Source organism: Kryptolebias marmoratus, linkage group LG15, assembly GCF_001649575.2.
Source record: "Kryptolebias marmoratus isolate JLee-2015 linkage group LG15, ASM164957v2, whole genome shotgun sequence".
Classification (NCBI taxonomy): Eukaryota; Metazoa; Chordata; class Actinopteri; order Cyprinodontiformes; family Rivulidae; genus Kryptolebias; species Kryptolebias marmoratus.
This window is the reverse complement of record NC_051444.1, coordinates 19,900,303-19,918,749: the sequence shown is the minus strand read 5'-3', so window position 1 is coordinate 19,918,749 and position 18,447 is coordinate 19,900,303. Positions and strand designations below refer to the sequence as shown.

The 18,447-nt window shown below is 41.1% G+C and overlaps 2 protein-coding genes across 2 annotated transcripts; one reads left to right on the top strand and one right to left on the bottom strand.

Moving 5' to 3' along the window:
* Positions 1 to 1,528: 1,528 nt before the first annotated feature.
* syap1 (synapse associated protein 1) lies at positions 1,529 to 7,777 on the bottom strand. The gene is made up of 9 exons (XM_017425857.3): positions 7,462 to 7,777; positions 7,048 to 7,166; positions 6,838 to 6,904; positions 4,694 to 4,767; positions 4,463 to 4,602; positions 3,165 to 3,319; positions 2,579 to 2,628; positions 2,294 to 2,450; positions 1,529 to 2,193 (listed from the first exon to the last, which is right to left on the bottom strand). Exons 1-9 carry the CDS (start codon positions 7,649 to 7,651, stop codon positions 2,063 to 2,065), a joined length of 1,083 nt encoding a protein of 360 aa, XP_017281346.1. The 5' UTR covers positions 7,652 to 7,777; the 3' UTR covers positions 1,529 to 2,062.
* Positions 7,778 to 8,003: 226 nt separating this feature from the next.
* phospho2 (phosphatase, orphan 2) lies at positions 8,004 to 10,742 on the top strand. The gene is made up of 4 exons (XM_017425873.3): positions 8,004 to 8,080; positions 8,533 to 8,610; positions 8,722 to 8,816; positions 8,910 to 10,742. The coding sequence occupies exons 2-4, from the start codon at positions 8,540 to 8,542 to the stop codon at positions 9,491 to 9,493; spliced, it is 750 nt and encodes a 249-aa protein (XP_017281362.1). The 5' UTR covers positions 8,004 to 8,080; positions 8,533 to 8,539; the 3' UTR covers positions 9,494 to 10,742.
* Positions 10,743 to 18,447: the final 7,705 nt, after the last annotated feature.

Here is an 18,447-nt window from a genome sequence, read left to right as displayed (position 1 = left end):
GGGGGGGGGGGGGGGCATGCTGAAGCACGCCCGCCGCCTGGCTGGCAGGAACAGAGTTATGTGTTTGTCTCATTTAACACGATTACAGACTTTCGACAAGCCAAACATGCAGACCATCATCCACACTGGCTGACTCACTCGGTTGTACGACACATTCTTCTCTTCCACCTCTGTGATCTGCTCTCAGTTCCACCTCAGAGTTGGCCGGAAACATGTTGCTGGTGCATTAAACGCAGCTGTTTTTTTTAAGACTTTAGTTTCTTGTTTGAATGGAAATGAAGATTGCCTTGAGACTTAATCAACCTGTCTGCATATCCCAGAAGTTAAAATCGACTGGGATGAAAAAGAAAAGACACCAAAACATAATGCTTGACTCCAGCAGTCTAAGCATAAAGCAGCAAAACTAGGGGATAGCTCAGGAAACCCAAGCCAAGCCTAACTATAGGATTTATCAAAAAGGAAAGTCTTGAGCCTCGTTTTAAAGGTAGGCAGAATGTCAGCCTCCATAAAATGGAAGCTGGATCCACAGGAGAGGAGCCTGAGAGCTGAAGGCTCTGCCTCCCATTCTACTTTTAGAAACTCTAGGAACCACAAGTAAACCTGCAGTCTGAGCTCTGCTGGGAAATATGGAACAACAAGCTCATTGATAGAAAATGGATTTTGGTCGCTGGGAGTTTTGCTTGTTAGAAAATGGTATTCTATACTTCACAGGGAGCCAAGGATTAAAGAGAATCCACAATAAATCCAAGCTTGCGCCCTAAGCTGTAGGTTGTTTCATCAAATGAATGGTTCAAATAAGTAAAAAAGAAAAAGAGTCCCAGATTAATTTAACATTCAGTTATGAGGCATTTGTGAAAACTGACTACAACTTCTTCTTTTATTTCTGTGGGAGTGGTAGACGAGGGGTTAGCTTTTCGTAGCTAGAAGTTGCACATAGTTACTAACCACATGCTGTTTTTTTACATAGAGTTATATAGATGTTTCAGAACTGAAAGAAAGTGTATTTACTTTTAGCATATAGTATCTGTAAAGCCTGACCGAAACTGCTAAAAAAAAACCCTGCATACTCATAACCTGTTTTACAATTTAGGGTTAAAAACTAAAAATAAAGCACGACTGATACATGAGTACAGAGTACAAGCATTGGTCAAAGTATCACACAGTGTGCTTATCAAAGTCTACATGAGCTTGTTTGGTTAACTGTAAAGATTCAGATCAGCGATTCCAAAGGTCTTTTTTTCGCAGGGGAATCCCTTTAAGTATCAACATAAAAATGTATTTCTTTGTATTTTCTGTTTTTTTTTCTTTTCATATTAGCTAAAAGCCAGCTAGATCTTGCTTCCCTCTGTCCACACAAGTATCAGGATGGTTTTATTGCAGTTTATGTATTTATATTACGACAGGAGCTGAAGTCTCTGACATAGATGTAGATTTGTCAAATTTTTTTAGAGAAACCGCACTGATCAGTGTTGACACTCGTTCGTCTTCATGTTCTTTCCACGCTACATAAGACGTGCTGTCTCACATATTAACATCATAAACGTTTATTAAAGAAAGTAAGTAAAGCACAGACGTGTACAATATTGCAGCTCTTGTACAATATCACATAAAGTTGACATGAACAGAAAAGGTGATTAAATAGATAAGCAGTTTTAATGAAGATAATGTAACCTCCAGTATCACCCTCTTTATTTACAGCTTTACAGTTGACTTGACTGTACTGATATCAATACATGACTGTACAACCAACCATGTGGAACCAAAGACAAACTCCGAGAACACACGGAACCCCCTTCTTCATAAAACTAGAGTGCCCTCTAGAGGTTTACTCATCAAAAGACAGAAGTTGGAGAAGAACGAGTAGATAAAACTGATTTAAAAAGTAGTACGTTGCTAATTTTCCTGCCTGTAGCTGCTGCCTCCAGCGGCTGCACCCGCGCTATGATTGGGTCTACATTACATCATCAGGAAGGACGATTTGCACGTTTTTCTCCAACTTTTTCCACTGGTCTTCCGTTTGAGACCACAACATAACAAACTGAGGATGACAATCGGTTGTTCTCTAGCTGTCCTCAGCCTGGAGCATCTTCTCGATCTCCTGATCCCACTGGTCGTCCTTGTTGTCCGCCTCGGTCACGACCTCGTACTCCTGAAGCTCCTGCTGCAGCTCTTTTTCCCAGTCTGCTGACTCGTCTGGATGCAAAGTGAGGGGAAGATGATGCAGTTAATAAAAAAAGGAACAGTTTGTATTTAAAGCCCAAACTCTTCATTTGGAATAAAAGCCAATAAGAACCGTCAGGGGAAGGGGCGCTGTCCTTCTTGTCCAGCACCAGCTGCTCCATCTCTTTCCTCAGGTCCTCCTGGTTGAAGGCCGTGGAGTCGAAAGCATCGCTTACAAACTCAGATACCCCAGGGCTCGTCGATATTTCTTCTTCCTCCTCGTGGGCCGGCTGAGATTTTCAAAAAAAAAAAAAAAAAAAAAAAAAAAAAAAAAAAAAAAAAAAAAGGTAAGCGCCTGCTCTTCTTCTTCAGTTCTGCTGTGATTGTTTGAAAAGGCCTGAAGGTGACGAAATATTACCTTCTGTAAGTTGCTGATGGAAACTGGTGGCGTTTTTGGTCTGACGATGTCTATAAAAAATAACAATACACTGTTATTAGTTTTCACCTCACATCAGTTGTTTCCCACTGACCTCTGAAATGACTTTCAAGCCATTTCACATTCTGTAGAGCCACACAGAATGGTAGATTATATCCTAGACAGGATAATGTTTCAACAAATACATTAAAAAGTATTGAACTCAACAATAATAAACAGGTATTATTGCTCCAAAAGTTTACAGAAATCCTCTTTTTTGAGCCAGTTTTGTAAATACATTAAGAACATTAAACTTTACTGAATCATTTTATCCTGATTAAAACAAAATGCCTGCTCACTATTCATTATCTTGCGTTCGAGGAAACTGGACTCAACTCTAAATTATCTGAAAATATAAAATGATATATTTCTGCGACTCACAGGTTTGTAATTCTGAATCTTTTTCTTCATTGAAAACATGTCCTTGTCTTTGGTCTTGTTTCTTAGTATTTTGGGGAACAAAGCTGACATCTTTAACCCCTGCTTTAAACTGACTGCAGCCTGTTCTTACTCCGTGCTGCGACCGAACCTTTTAAGACGACGTCATCAGGTGAGACGGCGGCCACGCTGTCCCCGCCGTCCTTCTGCTGCTGCTGCTGCGCTGCCAGCGCTGTGAGCTGAGCCGACTGTTTGATCAGAGACACCCGGTAGAAGTAGTTCCTCCAGAACACCTCCTCCTTCACTCTGTTGAACACAAACACGTCAGGATCCATTTCCATCCTGATTCTGAACAGGATGAACTCATCGGGGGGCGAAGAGAAGCGTTGGGTTTGCACTACTGGAAGATTTTCAGCACTGAAGGGGACGGTGGCGGGACAATGTCAATGCTCGTGTCTCTCTTTGTGTTTGTGTGCTTGTTTCTCTGTGCCGTTAGCGAAATATCTCATGAACCACTGGACAGGTTTTAATGAAACTTTTAGAAAGCAGTCACTGGATGAACATTAACAACTAACTAAATTTTGGAGTCAACCTGATTCAACATGGCCGCCGCAGCCAACTGACCCGACAAAACACAAAAACGGCTATAACTCAGTCAGTTTTACAGATACTGAGCTGAAATGTTGTGTTGTTGTAGCTAAGAATCACACCCTTACACTTACTGTAAGTGCTTCTTATTCCACAAGATCTTTACTTTAACCTTTAGCATTAATTGTTGGAGTCAACGCTCTTTGTCTGTTAGTAAAATATCTAATAAATCCCGAGACAGATAGTAATCAACCTTTGAAGAAATACTCCCTGGATGAACGTCTACAACTGATTATGATTTGGAGTCAATCCTAATCAAGATGGCCACCACAGCTAATCAACACAAGCCAACAGGAAAATGGCTATAGCTCAGTCAATTATACAGATATTGAGCTAAATATGGTAGCATCTGAGAGTTATTCACAACACATACTCCGAGGGTGACATCTTGCAGTATTGCACAAGATGTTATTTTCAAAACAGCTTCAAATCCACAATTTCTCACCATAAAATGATCTTAGTCTAAATTCTGGCTTGAAGGGCAGGAGGTGATATACATTCCTTCAAGGAACGATTTGCCTTTAATTTTCTAACAACAAATTTGACACTTTTTTGTATATTGTTTAATAATCTACAGCGCTGTCCCCAACTTCTTGGACGGCTCTCCTTAATCTGTATTTTTCTGATTTGTGCTGTAAGCTCAGGCCCATTTCATGACGGATATAAGATCACGTGACACTTTGATTGCACGAGGCTCGAGTGACCTGAACTAACTCTGATGCGATCTGGCAGCGGAGCGAAGGATTTCTCCCGACGCCGCTGTAAAACATGCCGCACGCATAACGTAGGGAAACCTCTTACTGTTTAGGGACGAGGTCGAAGCGCATGCGGTTGAGGAGCTGGTCTTCCTCCAGCATGACGGAAGCCAGGGGATACATCTGCTCCATGTCGAAGTGGAACTGAACGCCAGCTGGAGGGTCCCGCAGGAAGTTCCTCTTGTCCTAAAAGCAGCAGCCAGAGGTGTCAGTTTCAGAAAAAGAGCGGATTAAAGAAGCAGAAAACGACAGAAACACACAGTGACACTCGGCTTACAGCGGACAGAGCCAGGATCTGCTGCTGGATGGTCTCCTCCTCGTTGTAGCCCACCCAGGGAGGCACCGCTGCTTCTACACAAACATCAGAACATGTTTACGGACTCACTCATCAGTTTTCTGTCTTGCCGCATAAATACACGTGCTCACACCAAACAGAGGTTACTTGGTTACCATGTGATCTCCTTAAAAACAAAGGGCACGACTGTGGTTTCGATTTGAAGGTTTTATGTATCTGTACGTATTGGGACAGTAAATCTACTTCACAACAGGACTTAACATGAAGTAAAAATGACATGCTATGATTTATTTAGCACAAGCTAAGACAAAACGAAAACTTTGTGTGTCAGAACTACACCCTATGATTTAGTAGCTGATAAAACCACTTTCAGCAGCAATAGCTCGAAGTAATCATCTTCTTTTTTATCTATCAGTCTCTCCCATCACTGTGAACTCTGACCCACTCTTCTTTACAACAACGCTTCAGTTCATTGGGGTTTATAGGATTCCTTTCTGCACTACAATTTTAAGGATCCATTAATCTGCCCCCTTGATTTAGATCCCTGATGAATCAGAGCCTTGTTAGAGCCCGTCTCTGTAAAAGGAGGAGCTGAACCAAGAAGTATGACCTACGGCCAACCTCAGAGAGAAGGTGAGGAGCTCCGTCAGCTGAGGGGAGCTTGGAGGAGAGCCGCCGCTCCTCCACACTGGCATTTAATGCCTCCTGGTTGCCGTCCTTTAGGAGGTTTTCCTCTGGGGCAGACCCAGAGCCCGTTGGAAGGATCATTCACCACTTCTGGCCTGGGAATGCCTTGGGATACCCCAAGAGGAGCTGGAGAGTGTTGCCTTCCTGGACCTGTTACAGATGTGTCTCAAACTTGGATAAACGGAAGATTATGGATGGATTATGTTCCCTCCATAGCATTTCCATCAGGTTAAAGTCTGGACTTTGAGTTACTGCAACCCCTTGATTCTTGTCTTTTCCCAATCATTCTGTTGTAGATTGGTGGCTTTGTTTGGCATCCTCCTCCTGCTGTATAACAGACAGATGGCTGCCCATTACACTCTACAATACTTTGTTGTATAGAGGCGTTTGTGTTCAACTGATTGACTGCAATCAGATCCTGTGGCTGTGGAACAAGCCTAATGCAACTGTTGTGTTTCTAGTAGAGAAAGGAGACTTCCTTTGGGCAGCCTCTAAAAACAAACCAGATTGACATTATCCTGTCATGAACTTTAACACACTAACAGAGGACTGTAGAGTCTGAGACGGAGCTCTTAGCTGTTTTTTGTCATTTTTTTCTGTCTGACCTTGGGGTGAACTCAAAAGGATGTCTACTCCTGGGAAGATAAGCAACTGCCCAGTGTTTAAAACTTGTAAATAGTTCTTCCTACTGTAAAATGATGGGATCTAAATAGAAAAAAAAAGCCTTATACACATTTGCTGTTTTAGCAAACACAAACTGAACAAAAAAAAAACAAAAAAAAAACACAAAGCAGTTTTGACTTTTTGATGTGATTAATCTTTTGTCTGTTCAAAGACACAGATAAATAAAGTAAAGATAAAGCTTTAGTTGCACTAATTAGCATTAACATGGCAAATATAGACTGTTTTCCATTATTCAAACAGTAACTCAGCTGTACAGTGTGTGTTTACGACCACAGTGTGTAAATGGTATTCCCTCTATGTGACTAAGCTTCAACTAGTAATCATGAAGCATAGTATGTTAATAGTTTGGGTAAGTGTTCCCCAATAAATCTGACCCTGATGTTACCGTTGACCTAATTTACAGTATTGTGCAGAAGTTTTACAATCATCCCTCTTCCATCATGAGGATGTGCGCTGGGACTTCCTTCTTGTACCTCAGTCTTGTACTGACTTATATAAGATCAAGTCTCTTCATGTTAGGGAGTTATTCATTGTATTCAGCAACATTTTTTTCACATATTTTCATCACCCACCACTTACAAGTACATAACCACAAACTGATGTCAGCGGGTAACTGAGGCACCGGCCATAACACATTATGAGAGTAATGTACAAAACAACCTAGTGTGTATCTGCAGGGGTTTTAGTGTCACTATAGGTAATTTACCTCCTGCTTATTGATAATGCAGTTGTACTTGTTTCATATATAGGTTTACCTGACTTTTTGGCCTTCTTCTCTTGAACAAACTTCTCTTGCTCCTTCTGGAAGTCTCCTAAAATAGTCTGCAAATAAAAACAAAAACACAACAAACGGTGAAAAGGATCAACCACTTCAAGGGCATCATTTCAGATTGAGACAAATCTGTCGCTGAAGAAGAGATAACTCAAAACGGAGGATTTAAAATGTCAAAAGAGCAACAGCGTGCCTTGTCTATGATGCCGTCGATCTTCCCCTCCTCCACCGTCTTCTTGATGGTCTGAGCGGTCTCCACCATGGACTCGGAGAGCTTCTTGGTGGCGTTGGAGGCAAAACTGAAGATGTATTCTTGAAACAGAATAGAAGCCAGAGTGGTTACAGGCAGAGTCACTTATCAAGACAGTTTCTGAAAACAAAAAGCAAACAGCAGATGAGAACTCTAGCAGTTTATTGCGCAGTGTGGATAAAAAAAAACAAGCAGGAGGAAGATTTATGCACTGTGGAAATAGAGAGAAATATAAGGAAGCCTCTCAAACGCTGTAACCTTTACCTAAAAACTAGCTTTTAACGTGACAAAATAAAAACTCTAACACTTTGTAAGGGCATAGAGTAACAGATAACGGAGAAATTAATGTTTCCTCACCACCAAGTCCGTGTCTCTGCTCCGGGTTTTCCTGCTTTGTCTCTGCTTCTCCATGATCTTGGTCAGCTGGTTGCTGTTTGTTTACCTCATTTTGGGCTTCCACCACCTTCTCTTCCTGCTCCACGTCCAGACTTTCCTTCTCATCTGACGTCTTCTCCAAACCCAACCACGTCCCAAAGCCTTTAAACATACTGGCAGGAAAAAAACAAACTATGAACTCTCCAGAGACGAGGTGAGGAGAGGAAAAACACCAAACTGAACAGTGGGAGAGTTATTTTTGCTTAACCAGGAAATGAAACGTCAGGATTTCTTCTTCTTCTCTTCGTACTCTGTGTCAGTTGCGCCATACCTCCACCTGGCGGTCACAACGAGTTAGTTCATTTTCAAACAGATGGTCAAATGAAGTTATACGATCACAGAATAATTCTTGCATAAAGACGTAAACAGTACAATACATAAATCGATAAGTAATGTGGTTACAGTAGGCGTTATACAAATACTGCCGCCACATTTCTGTATATTTTTATCTTAAACTTCACAGGTTAGCCAGCAGGTGGCGGTAATGAGCTAATGGTGTCTTGATAACACAACAGCGGCTGGCCGATGATAGCCGGTTCGGGTAAGTTTCGTTTGCGTTTCATATTTTAATGTGCTTGATTTGTGTGAATTAACACACAGCACACAGTCTGGTCAAGAAATGTTTCTTCTCGACCCCATTTGAAAGTCTCGTAACAAAATCTTAATTGTAAATGTAGCCGGGCTTAAGCCATTTGCGAGATTACACCAAACTCTATGCAAAAATAACCATGATTAAAGCGATAATATCCTGAAAGGTATGTTTATGTTCAATTTCATAAAAACTAAAACATTGAACTTATTAATGAAGATTCTGTGGTTCACTCGGCATGAAGAAATAAGCAATCAATGAAAAGTGAAAGTGTTGACAAGAGTTATGGTTATTTGCTGACACATAACACCAATTGTACTCACTGAGGCACATCCCCAAATGTCCAAAGTAATAACATTTTATTTTTTAGGCTGGCCATTTGAAAATGCTGCTTTTTTTTCCAGGTGAAAAATGACGATTTTGATGGTTTTTGATTTTGACCACACAGTGGTCGACAACAACAGTGACACCTGGGTGATCAAGTATGTAATAACAGTTCCATGACAAGTCTGGAGATCCAAATACCAGCAGATCTCAGGATAATTCATGTTCAGTGACCGTAACCATTTGTTCATGTTGTTTCCTGTCTTCAGATGCCTTCCAGGTCAGACTCTTCCAGACTCTGTGAAGAGCTCATACAAAAAGGGCCACTGGACTGAGTACATGGGCAGGGTGATGAACTACGTAGGTGAGAGATCAGTATATTGTTTTTTCTGTGCTTTATTGCTTCCTTCAACCCGCTCCGCGTTCACTTCTGATCCTGTTTCATTGATTCAAACAGGAGACCAGGGGGTCAGTCCCGACAGGATCCAAGGGGTGATGGAGACCATCCCCTTCACCGCTGGAATGACAGACTTGCTGACATTTATTTCGGAGAATAAAAGCACCATCGACTGCATTGTCATCTCTGACTCCAACACCGTTTTTATAGACTGGATCTTGACGGCGGCGGGGCTCCGAACGGCCGTGGACCAGGTTTTCACCAACCCGGCTCGGTTCGATGAGTCCGGCCACATGGAGGTGCAGTGCTATCACTCTCACGACTGCAATAAATGTCCCGTCAACCTCTGCAAGAGGAAAGTCCTGGAGCTCTACCTTTCTGAGAAGACTGAGGGAGGCACTGCGTACGAGCAGGTCGTTTACGTCGGGGACGGAGGCAACGATCTCTGCCCGACTGCCTGTCTGAGAGGGCATGACGTAGTGATGCCCAGGAGGGGGTACACTCTGGAGAAACTGCTGGCCAAGCTGAAAGCTCAGGAAGGTGACGCCTCTGTTCGAGCTGAAGTCTTTGTTTGGAGCAGTGGCTCGGACATCCTCCAGGAGCTAAAAACAAGGATGCAGTCAGCGTTACAGACAGTGGAGTGATCGATTTTCCCTGTTGGAATTGCACTTATTGAGCATATCATCACAAAAGATAGATTATTTTTTACATTATAATTGCATGTATAATTTTAAATAGAGATGCACTAAGTTGTAGACCAGTAACAATTATTTTTGTTATTTATGTTCTCTGCAATGAGAGGGAAACAGGGAAGTGTGATTTTTTTAACAGTCAACAATGGATATATTTGTGCTTTTTTTAATTTTGACTTCTTAAAAGGGATTTTTGTTGTTGTTGTTGTATGTTGTGAGTTTGATCTTTACAGTGACAGCTCGTGATTTGTTTTTCTGTGGTTGTTGTGACTGTGAGCCTATGAATCAAGCTGCAATACACGCTGATCAAAAACAACGGTGTTTGCGTGTGCAGGTGAATGTTGGGCTGTGGAAAAACGATACCAGTTAAGGTTTGGTTCGGGATTTGAGTTCTTACCTGAGGCTTGAATCATGAAGCAGAATTAGTGGTTTAGGTTTTAAGTTTTAAGTTTTTAAGGTTATTTCTCATATTTCTAATGCTGAGAATCATGTGAGGTAATTAAAAAAAGATGAGTTCTCAACACCTGCTACGGAGCAGGTGATAAGTTCAGCCTCGGTTACCATGGTGATCTAATTGGGCTCAAAGACAGCCACCTTTCTGATACAAAGTCCTCCAACTTTCAGCAGACTGTAGCCACCTTGGCTGTGTTGCTCGTTTCGTAGCACAGCCCTCTTGCTCAGGAGCAGGTTACGACACGTGTAAAAGCAGATCCTTTTGACCACAAACTTAAGATCAAGGCTCACAGCGAAGCTCGCCACATCAGTCAGCGTCAGCTGCTTGGTCGCGTGCACTTTGCAAAGCACGGCAGCAACTCTACGTATCGCTCAGAGGTGATTTAAATGGTTTCACTGCAGTAACACTTGCTTTTAATAACTCTGTTTATACTGCGGTGGAGCTTTTCAGGTTATGCAGGCAGATGGGGACCAAAGACCAAGCTGCAAAAGTAAACAAAGACCAATTTCATCCGTGACATATCCATATAACACACGGACATGTCGTGGAACAATTTGTTTAACTAATTTTTGTTTTGTTTTTGCTTAGTAAGTTACACCGCAACAAAACAATTTTCCTTCCTCAATGGATTTGTATTATTAAATGAGATCATCTAACACCGTACTTCTGGACTCTGCATCATGGTAAATTACTTTTCTGTTTGCGTAGCTACTTAATGGCCTAATGGTTGATTTCCATTAAAAGTAATTGGGGCATTGTTGTTTGGATTTCCAATGAGGTAATATGGAAACAGTTCAAAGACCTCAGAGAGAATTGTTGTCAGAAGTCTCAAGTTCAACAGTAGTTGGAGTAGATACAAGTATAACGTGAAAAAAAAACTAATTCATCTGAATCAGTGACATTTAAAAAATTTTTTTATACACTTTGACTACCTAAATTAGGCTATAGCACCTTTACTGGAAGTGTTTATTTTATTCTGTCTTTTCTTTTATTAACCTGTGATCTTTGCTGACTAGTAGAGCTTCCCAAAAGTGACCTCAAACACAAACCCAACATTTGCGTCAGGTGTCGTGTTTTTATTCCAGATTTGATCACAGCGTGCACAGAACACGGCGGACGTGTTAGCAACACTTTAGCAGTTCAAGGTAAAGGTAGACTTAGTTGCCTTCTCTGCAGTGGGGCGCTTAGCTTATAATTAAAGGCCTGGTATTTCCTGACAGACTGCATGTTTTCTGCTGTCTCTCACGCCAGAGTTTTAAGGTGAAATCATCTCCTGCTGAAAAGGGACAGAGTAAATGACCTTAAGCACGATCTCATGCAGTATTGTGAGATCTGTTTGCACTCATAATCTATCATGGGAACGCCTAAACTACTGCCACACATTTTAGCTCATTATCTGTAAAACTGACTGAGTTAGAGCTGGGTTTTGTGTTGGCTTAGGTCAGTTAGCCGCGGTGACCATCTTGAGTTTGGGTTGACTCCAGATGTTCGCGAGTTTTAGATGCGCAGGCAGTAATTACTTCCCGAGAGTTTCATTTAACTCCGTCCACTGGTGCATGACATCATTTGCTAACATTGCAGACAAATGAACACACATGCACACACACACACACAACACCTACGTGTGGCAAAAACATTATCTCTCCTCTGGTGGCGGGCGATAACGATCAATCCCTTCTGATCAACTTTCAACTCCTTTATGGAGGAAACCCTCTCACCGTGCCTCAGACCCAATGCTGATCCAGGCTGTTGGAGGCATCCCTGCTGCCTTTTACAAAAGCATACGGGCTGGTCATTTTTACCCCGGAGTGTAACAGCAGGACAAACGTTCTTACAGTAGAAAACCAGAATTTATGGCAGAACAGTCATAAAATATTAAAAGGAAAATGAAAGGGTTGGGTGTGAGTTACTGAGATCACCTGCAGTAATATTAATAATTTCCTCATATGTTTGCAATTTGTGTTATAGCATTAGCTATTAGAGGGGAACCAGATCCACGGGGGGACATTCGGCTCTATAATTTAGCAACACAAATGATGCAAGGAAAAGAATTATACCACTGTAACACCCATTCATTTTGTACCGAGATAAATATTTAAAGAGGCAGTCCCTGGTTTTAGCAGACTATCTGATTTGCACACTAATCTGGAGTGTATGTGGATTAAGGAACCTTGAGTTCCTCCAGTACAGGCCGGAATTCTCTTTTCTGGTTATCACCCACTGCCATGAAAGGCGGGCAGTCATCCGTGCGTCAGTCCGTCTGTCTGTTGGCAAAATATCTCATCAATCACTGGACAGCTTTTAATGAAACTCTCAGAAATTTACCATTTGATGTAAATCTACAACTGATTAACTTTTGAAGTAGACCTGACTCAAAATGACTGCCACATGCAAGCTCTTTAATAACCTCAAATGTGGATATATCACTATTTGTTTTTTACCAATATTGTGCTCAAATGTGGCCTGGTAGTAGCTGAGAGTCATTCTCAACACGTACTCGTTTAAAGTTTGCATGCAAGGCAGAGGGTGACGTGCATTTCTTCAAGGAACACTACTGTCATTCATTACACATCTTCAAAACACAACATTTCATTCTAGAAAGTCTGAACACATTGTTGTTTTCACACCTTGCTGCTCCAGCAGATGCAGCGACGCACTAGAAGATTACGCCGTGCTGGCACACCGCTACCGCCGTGGATATAATGTCTGTGATTGGCTGTTTCCATGACTTTGTCACAACCAGATAATGACCAGTCCTGCTTCAAAATCTTGACTACACCGCCACCACTCTTCCCTAGTGGTCACCCAGGATCCCAATACTCTGCCACCACAAAGAACACCGCCATGACCTTGCTGTGGAAGTTTAGTGCATGTTCCAAACCATCTTGGACCTTTGGCACGCAGTGAAGAGCACACTGTGTTCTTAATGCACACCTGAAGTCCTTACCAAGACACTGCAGAGGCTTTCTGACATTCTGGCTGATTTCTTTTTGTCATAGCGAAGTCCTCCACCAGGCTGAAGAGGCCCTTAGTGGAGCGAGACTCTGCTGAGTCAGTTATAGATGTACGAGTTTACACCTGTCAAAAGCAACTCGATGCGTTCAAATTTACTCAATGTTGTAACTTGAAACATTGCAAAGAACTTGTCAGCATTTGCTCAGTGAAGGACACGCTGCAGACACCGTGCACTGGTCTAAAGGGCAGTCACTCACTTAAATGAACAGCGCCGGCTCATGTTTTTGTGTTGCACATGTCAGCAACCCTCAAGGAAGACAACGGAGCCCTCCAAGAAACAGTGGGCAGGGAGAGTTTTGTTGCAAACGTAAAAAACTAAAACGGAAAACCTTTAAAGTCCAACGTGATGTAAGGTTTGGCACACCGTGGGCTCATTTTGTAATAGTTAACAATGGAGCTTCTTTCCTCTTTACTGTTCCCCACGGTGGAATTAGATGTGGATGAACCAACTACTCCTGAGTCGATTTCTTCTGCACTTGAGGGGATAAGAATTCTCACAGCTCGCTGAGGCTCGAGAGACAAAATGAAGGTGCTTCACGTTTTTCCTCTTTATGAAGTGTGGATAGCACCGCTTGCCTTTCCCTACAGCTTAAATGAATCTATAGCAGGCCAGAGTTTAGCTTAACTCACCTTCTCAAATGGAAATCTCAACGACTCCCTGAATTCAGGGTTAATTAACTCTGTTTTTTTTTTTTTTCCTGCTCACCGGAGAGCACCCTTTACGAAAAGAGAACAATGCTTTTGCTTCAGCAAATCATCCATCCATCCATCCATCCATCCATCCATCCATCCATCCATCCATCCATCCATCCATCCATCCATCCATCCATCCATCCATCCATCCATCCATCCATCCATCCATCCATCCATCCAAGGATACATAATCCCTCCAGCGAGTTCTGGATCTGTTCAGATTCTCCTCCTAGTGTGACAAACCTGAAAAAAACTCCAAAGGGAGCTGTTCAGGAGGCATCCTAATCAGATGCTCGAACCACTTCAGTTCATTTCCTTTGATGCAGAGGAGCAGCGGCTCTACTTCAAGCCCCCCCCCCCCATATGACAGTACTCCTCACTCTATCTCTAAGACTGATCCCTGCCGCCCTAAGTAGGAAGCTCATTTCAGCTGCTCATATCTGGGATCTTGTTCTTTCTGCCATGATTCGCATCTTATGACCAGTGATGAAGGTTGCGACATAGATCTGCGATGACTCTGCTGTCGTGGGCTGCATCAGGGGTGACAGTGAGGAGAAATGCAGGAGCATAATAAGGCAGTTTGTGGACTGGTGTTATCATAACCGTCTGAAGCTGAACATTTCAAAGACAAAAGAGATGGTTACTGATTTTAGGAAAAAGAGGCTCAAACTAGAGTGGTGTGCTGCGGGTAGGTGCTTGGATATCAGATAAACAAAGGCTTAACAAACTGATAGAAAAAAAAAAAGATATAGAGCTCCACCGTCTGAATAACACATGATTGGGTTGGGCTGGTGGCTGAAGTGTGGATGCTAAAAAGAATAAATGCCATCATAAAGAACAACAGGCACCCACTTCATGCCCTGGAGGTGTTTCATCAGAGCACCTTCAGTTGGTGACTGATTGAGCCGAGGTGCAAGACTGAACGTCACCGGAGGTCTTTCCTGCCAGATGCCATCACGCTCTATAATAAGCAGTGGATTAATGTATATTAAATATGCACTAAATGTACGCTGCTAAATGTAGCCCCCACTTTGGTTCTGTATGTTTTATACACTATATATTTTTAGCATTATCAATATCTTTAGTTTTAGTATTTTAATATTAGTATTAATATTTTTGTATTAATATATTTTTTGCTTGCTGCTGTCTGTGTGTGACAAGACTGCTGCTGCTGTGACCCTGTAATTTCCTGCAAATGGTCAATAAAGTATCCATCATCATAATCATCATCATCATCATCATAGATGGACCAATAAATTGATAGTTTTGCTTTTGTTCAGCTCCTTCCTCACCACAAAAGACAGGAGCAGTGTCCTCTTTACTGTGCATGAGTCTCCTATCTGTCGATTCATCTCCCGCTGTATCCTGCCATCAGTCATAAACAAGATTCCAAGATTCTTGAACTTCTTGGCTTGAGGCTAAGACTCATCCCCAACCCAGCAAATCAATGTGGACTTTATCTTCTAGATGCCCTTATATGCTTTCACATACCAAGTAAAAGCACAGATCTTTTCTTGATAACTCCTGTGGGTTTGCGCTTTGCAAACGTCATAGCTCCTTCTGTCACGGGTTTCCTCTGGAGGACATCAAAATCTTTAAAGCGTGTTCAGTAATGTTGAAGTTTCCAGACTCAACAAAGCCGTCTCAGAGTTGAGTAGCTTGCTGTAGGCTGAGAGCTTGTTGTAGGCTGCTAACGTACTGAAGAAGAACCTGCGAGGTCTTCCTGCTGCGTCTCCTTGCCTCCCCTGCCTTTGGTACGCTAGCATCTACTCCCATTCATGTGTTGATCAACCTGGAGAAAGACAAATGCATGATTCTAGCAGGCAGATCCAGGATCAGCTCTCTGGTTCACCCCTTGCTTAGTGAATATTTTATGCTGCACTGAAATTATATCTTCAAGAGCTAAAACACGTTGAAAGCACAACAGGAGGTTTTTTTTCTTTCTTTATGTAACCGAATATTACCTTTGAGCTGTGATAGTAAAATGCTCAATAATTTAGGCTGAGCTGGAGACAGTAACTCTTTCTACACCTAGAATTAATTTTAAAGATCCACTGTTGGAGATTTTATGTATAAATATTTCTTCTAAAGCAATAGTTCCCAGAGTCACTCTGTTCTAGTGATTTAATATCACTGTCTAATGCTGAACACTTTGCTGCAGGTCACAAAAGGCAATAAAAGTGGAAGAATTTCCAGAGCTGGATTGCAGGAGCCAAAGGGACCAGGCGGTGATGGTGGTGCTCAGATGGCTGAGTTATGATCCTCACATGTGACTGAAGCTTTCCTCCTCTTCAACTACAGGCCTCAACCCAACAAACCTCTGTAATACCTTGTTAAAGCTGCGCTGCTAATTTGAGTTAATGACTTTGACGGCTCACTTTCCGTGCCCTCCTCAGCACATATGTTCCAATAATACCCTACGTGGTGGAATAAGATTAGATGCAGCTCCAAGATCTGATCAATGGGGAATTACTGCTGGCACTGCTTGTCCAAGGCTCAGTGCCAGCTGATTTGGGAGTGAATGCAGAATTAAAACATCCCACTTTACTGTAAAACTGACTATGATTCAATCTTGTTTTTCCAAATGCTATGACCGACAATAAAGGCAGTTTTTTTAAGCCATTCAAAGTAGCATTACATAAAAAGCAAACTCTGTTTTAGCTGCTGCCACAAATGGTGGCCATAAAGGACTGTTTTGTTTTAATTTTATCCAGATTAGTTTCAGCAAAAACTATAAGTTTTTCCAAGGCCTGTTTACCTGTCACTTCAAGTGGATTTAAGATTTCTAAACCACAGATGAGTCATGATTAAATTCTGATGGTACAATAACCTTAAGCAAAAATAAAAATTTTACAGTGTCATGGTATTAAAACATACATTTTAAAAATTTAAAATAATGGACAACATGATCAAATTGCTTCTGTCTAAAACCCCAAAACTAAGTACTATTACTACTGCTGCCTAAATAGTTTTACATTTTGCTATAATATGATTATCATATACTTATAATAACGTTATTATATTTGATACCATACTATTATTAAAAATTGTTATTTTAATTTTCCACATGTGAAGCTCATGTAGGATTCCTGTAAGAACACACAGGAGCACAAACAGCTGCCTGTTTGTAATATTTTCTTAACACACAGATACTTCTTATGTTTGGAATTCATCAAACTTTGTGTTTAACATATAGGAAGCAGGCCACTGTTTACAGTTTAAATTAAATGAATACAATAGTACAATATGACCTACTGTATGTATGTATTGTGTGTATATATGTATACATACATAAATAGACACACACACATAAGGTTTTAGTAACCAAGTAACCAAGTTATAAATCCTACTTTGCTGTATGAGTACACACAATCTTTTCTCTGCATTTAACCCATCACACATGTAAGATACACTCAAGTGGAGCATCTGCTCCTAATTGTATTTCCAGAAAAGCTTCTGTATTTACAGTTTATCTAACATTGTTTTATGATAAATCTGTTTCCATAAAATAACTGCAGGTCTTGTCATAGCATCACTCCCTGCAAAGCATCAAATGTTTCTGGTGTCCCTGGATAGCAGCTTGCACCTGGTAAGAGACAAGCTCGGACCAAAAACACACTATTCTTTCATTTTTTTATTTTTTTTTTTTGTGCTGGCAAGTATAAAAAGGAGAAGAATAGAATGCAGGTAGTGACCTTGCTGGGCTGTATATACTATATCACTGGGATTTTATCTGCTCCAAAGGGGCCTACAATGACAGCAATAAAAAAATATATGAACGACGTACAAATATGTGTGACATATTTGAAGAGCTGCACAAAGAGGCATGTTTACAAGGTTGTGTATCTGTTGGGCTGTTTATGATGTTACTCTGTGGGGAAAAACAGCGGCAGGCCAATCATATTTGTTACTTATTATCTTTTAATTAAGAGCTAACAGTTTAACTACTTTAATGACATCTAGATGGTTACTGATGTGTTATTTTGTTCATACTGTTTGTGTCTGTTTCACACAATAATTATTTTCTTTTGTTTCTACAGAAACTAACAAATAATATGTTGTTTAAGAGGATGCTATCTTGTACACAAAATGAAATTGACATTAAGGAGTTAAAATTTGAAATTCTTGGTTTGATCTCAGTAGTAGTATAATGACTGACCAATAGTCTGATAAATGACTGCTGTTGTGGTTATTCTATCCATTTATTAAGAGATGTTGCTTCAGTAAATGTAATATTTCATTTCTGTTCTTGCTTTCAGCAAACATGTGAACCACAGAATTAAGGCATTTTTTTTTAGGTATAAAGAAAAAGTTCAGTTCAGGTCCAAAAGGGAAGAACAGTGTGTTTGGGTTTGAGCAGAAAAGGTCTTGATCTTTGATAACTGAAAAAGTACAGTAAAGAGTTGGTGGACATAGGTTAGGCTCTTTCAAGGATTTGAGGGGTCATATTAAAAAAAAAAATCACATATTTGGGTGTGTGAAGTTATTACAGACTCAAAACCTGAGAAGAAACACAATCCTAGAGTTTGGGTGGCTAAGGTTTTAAAGTGAGACATTCTGATTTGTAGTGAAAAAATGCATCACTTTACAAAGTCATAGTTATCCCACCTACCATCTTTATCCCCACCCATGGCCTGACCTCAACTCTTTGAAAGCTGCCCTGATTGTTTTTCTTCAGTTGATGTGATACTGATGTGATGTGTACTTTGGATTGTGCAACAATCTGAGGCGAAGGCCTCGATGG

Coding starts and splice junctions, on each gene's coding strand:
- syap1 (XM_017425857.3), bottom strand. CDS start 7,651: ATGTTTAAAGGCTTTGGGACGTGGTTGGGTTTGGAGAAGACGTCAGAT. Junction 7,167..7,461: donor GCAGAGACACGGACTTGGTG/GTGAGGAAACAT, acceptor TTCTGTTTCAAG/AATACATCTTCAGTTTTGCC. Junction 2,629..3,164: donor TGATGACGTCGTCTTAAAAG/GTTCGGTCGCAG, acceptor TATTTTTTATAG/ACATCGTCAGACCAAAAACG.
- phospho2 (XM_017425873.3), top strand. CDS start 8,540: ATGACGATTTTGATGGTTTTTGATTTTGACCACACAGTGGTCGACAAC. Junction 8,611..8,721: donor AGTGACACCTGGGTGATCAA/GTATGTAATAAC, acceptor TCCTGTCTTCAG/ATGCCTTCCAGGTCAGACTC. Junction 8,817..8,909: donor CAGGGTGATGAACTACGTAG/GTGAGAGATCAG, acceptor TGATTCAAACAG/GAGACCAGGGGGTCAGTCCC.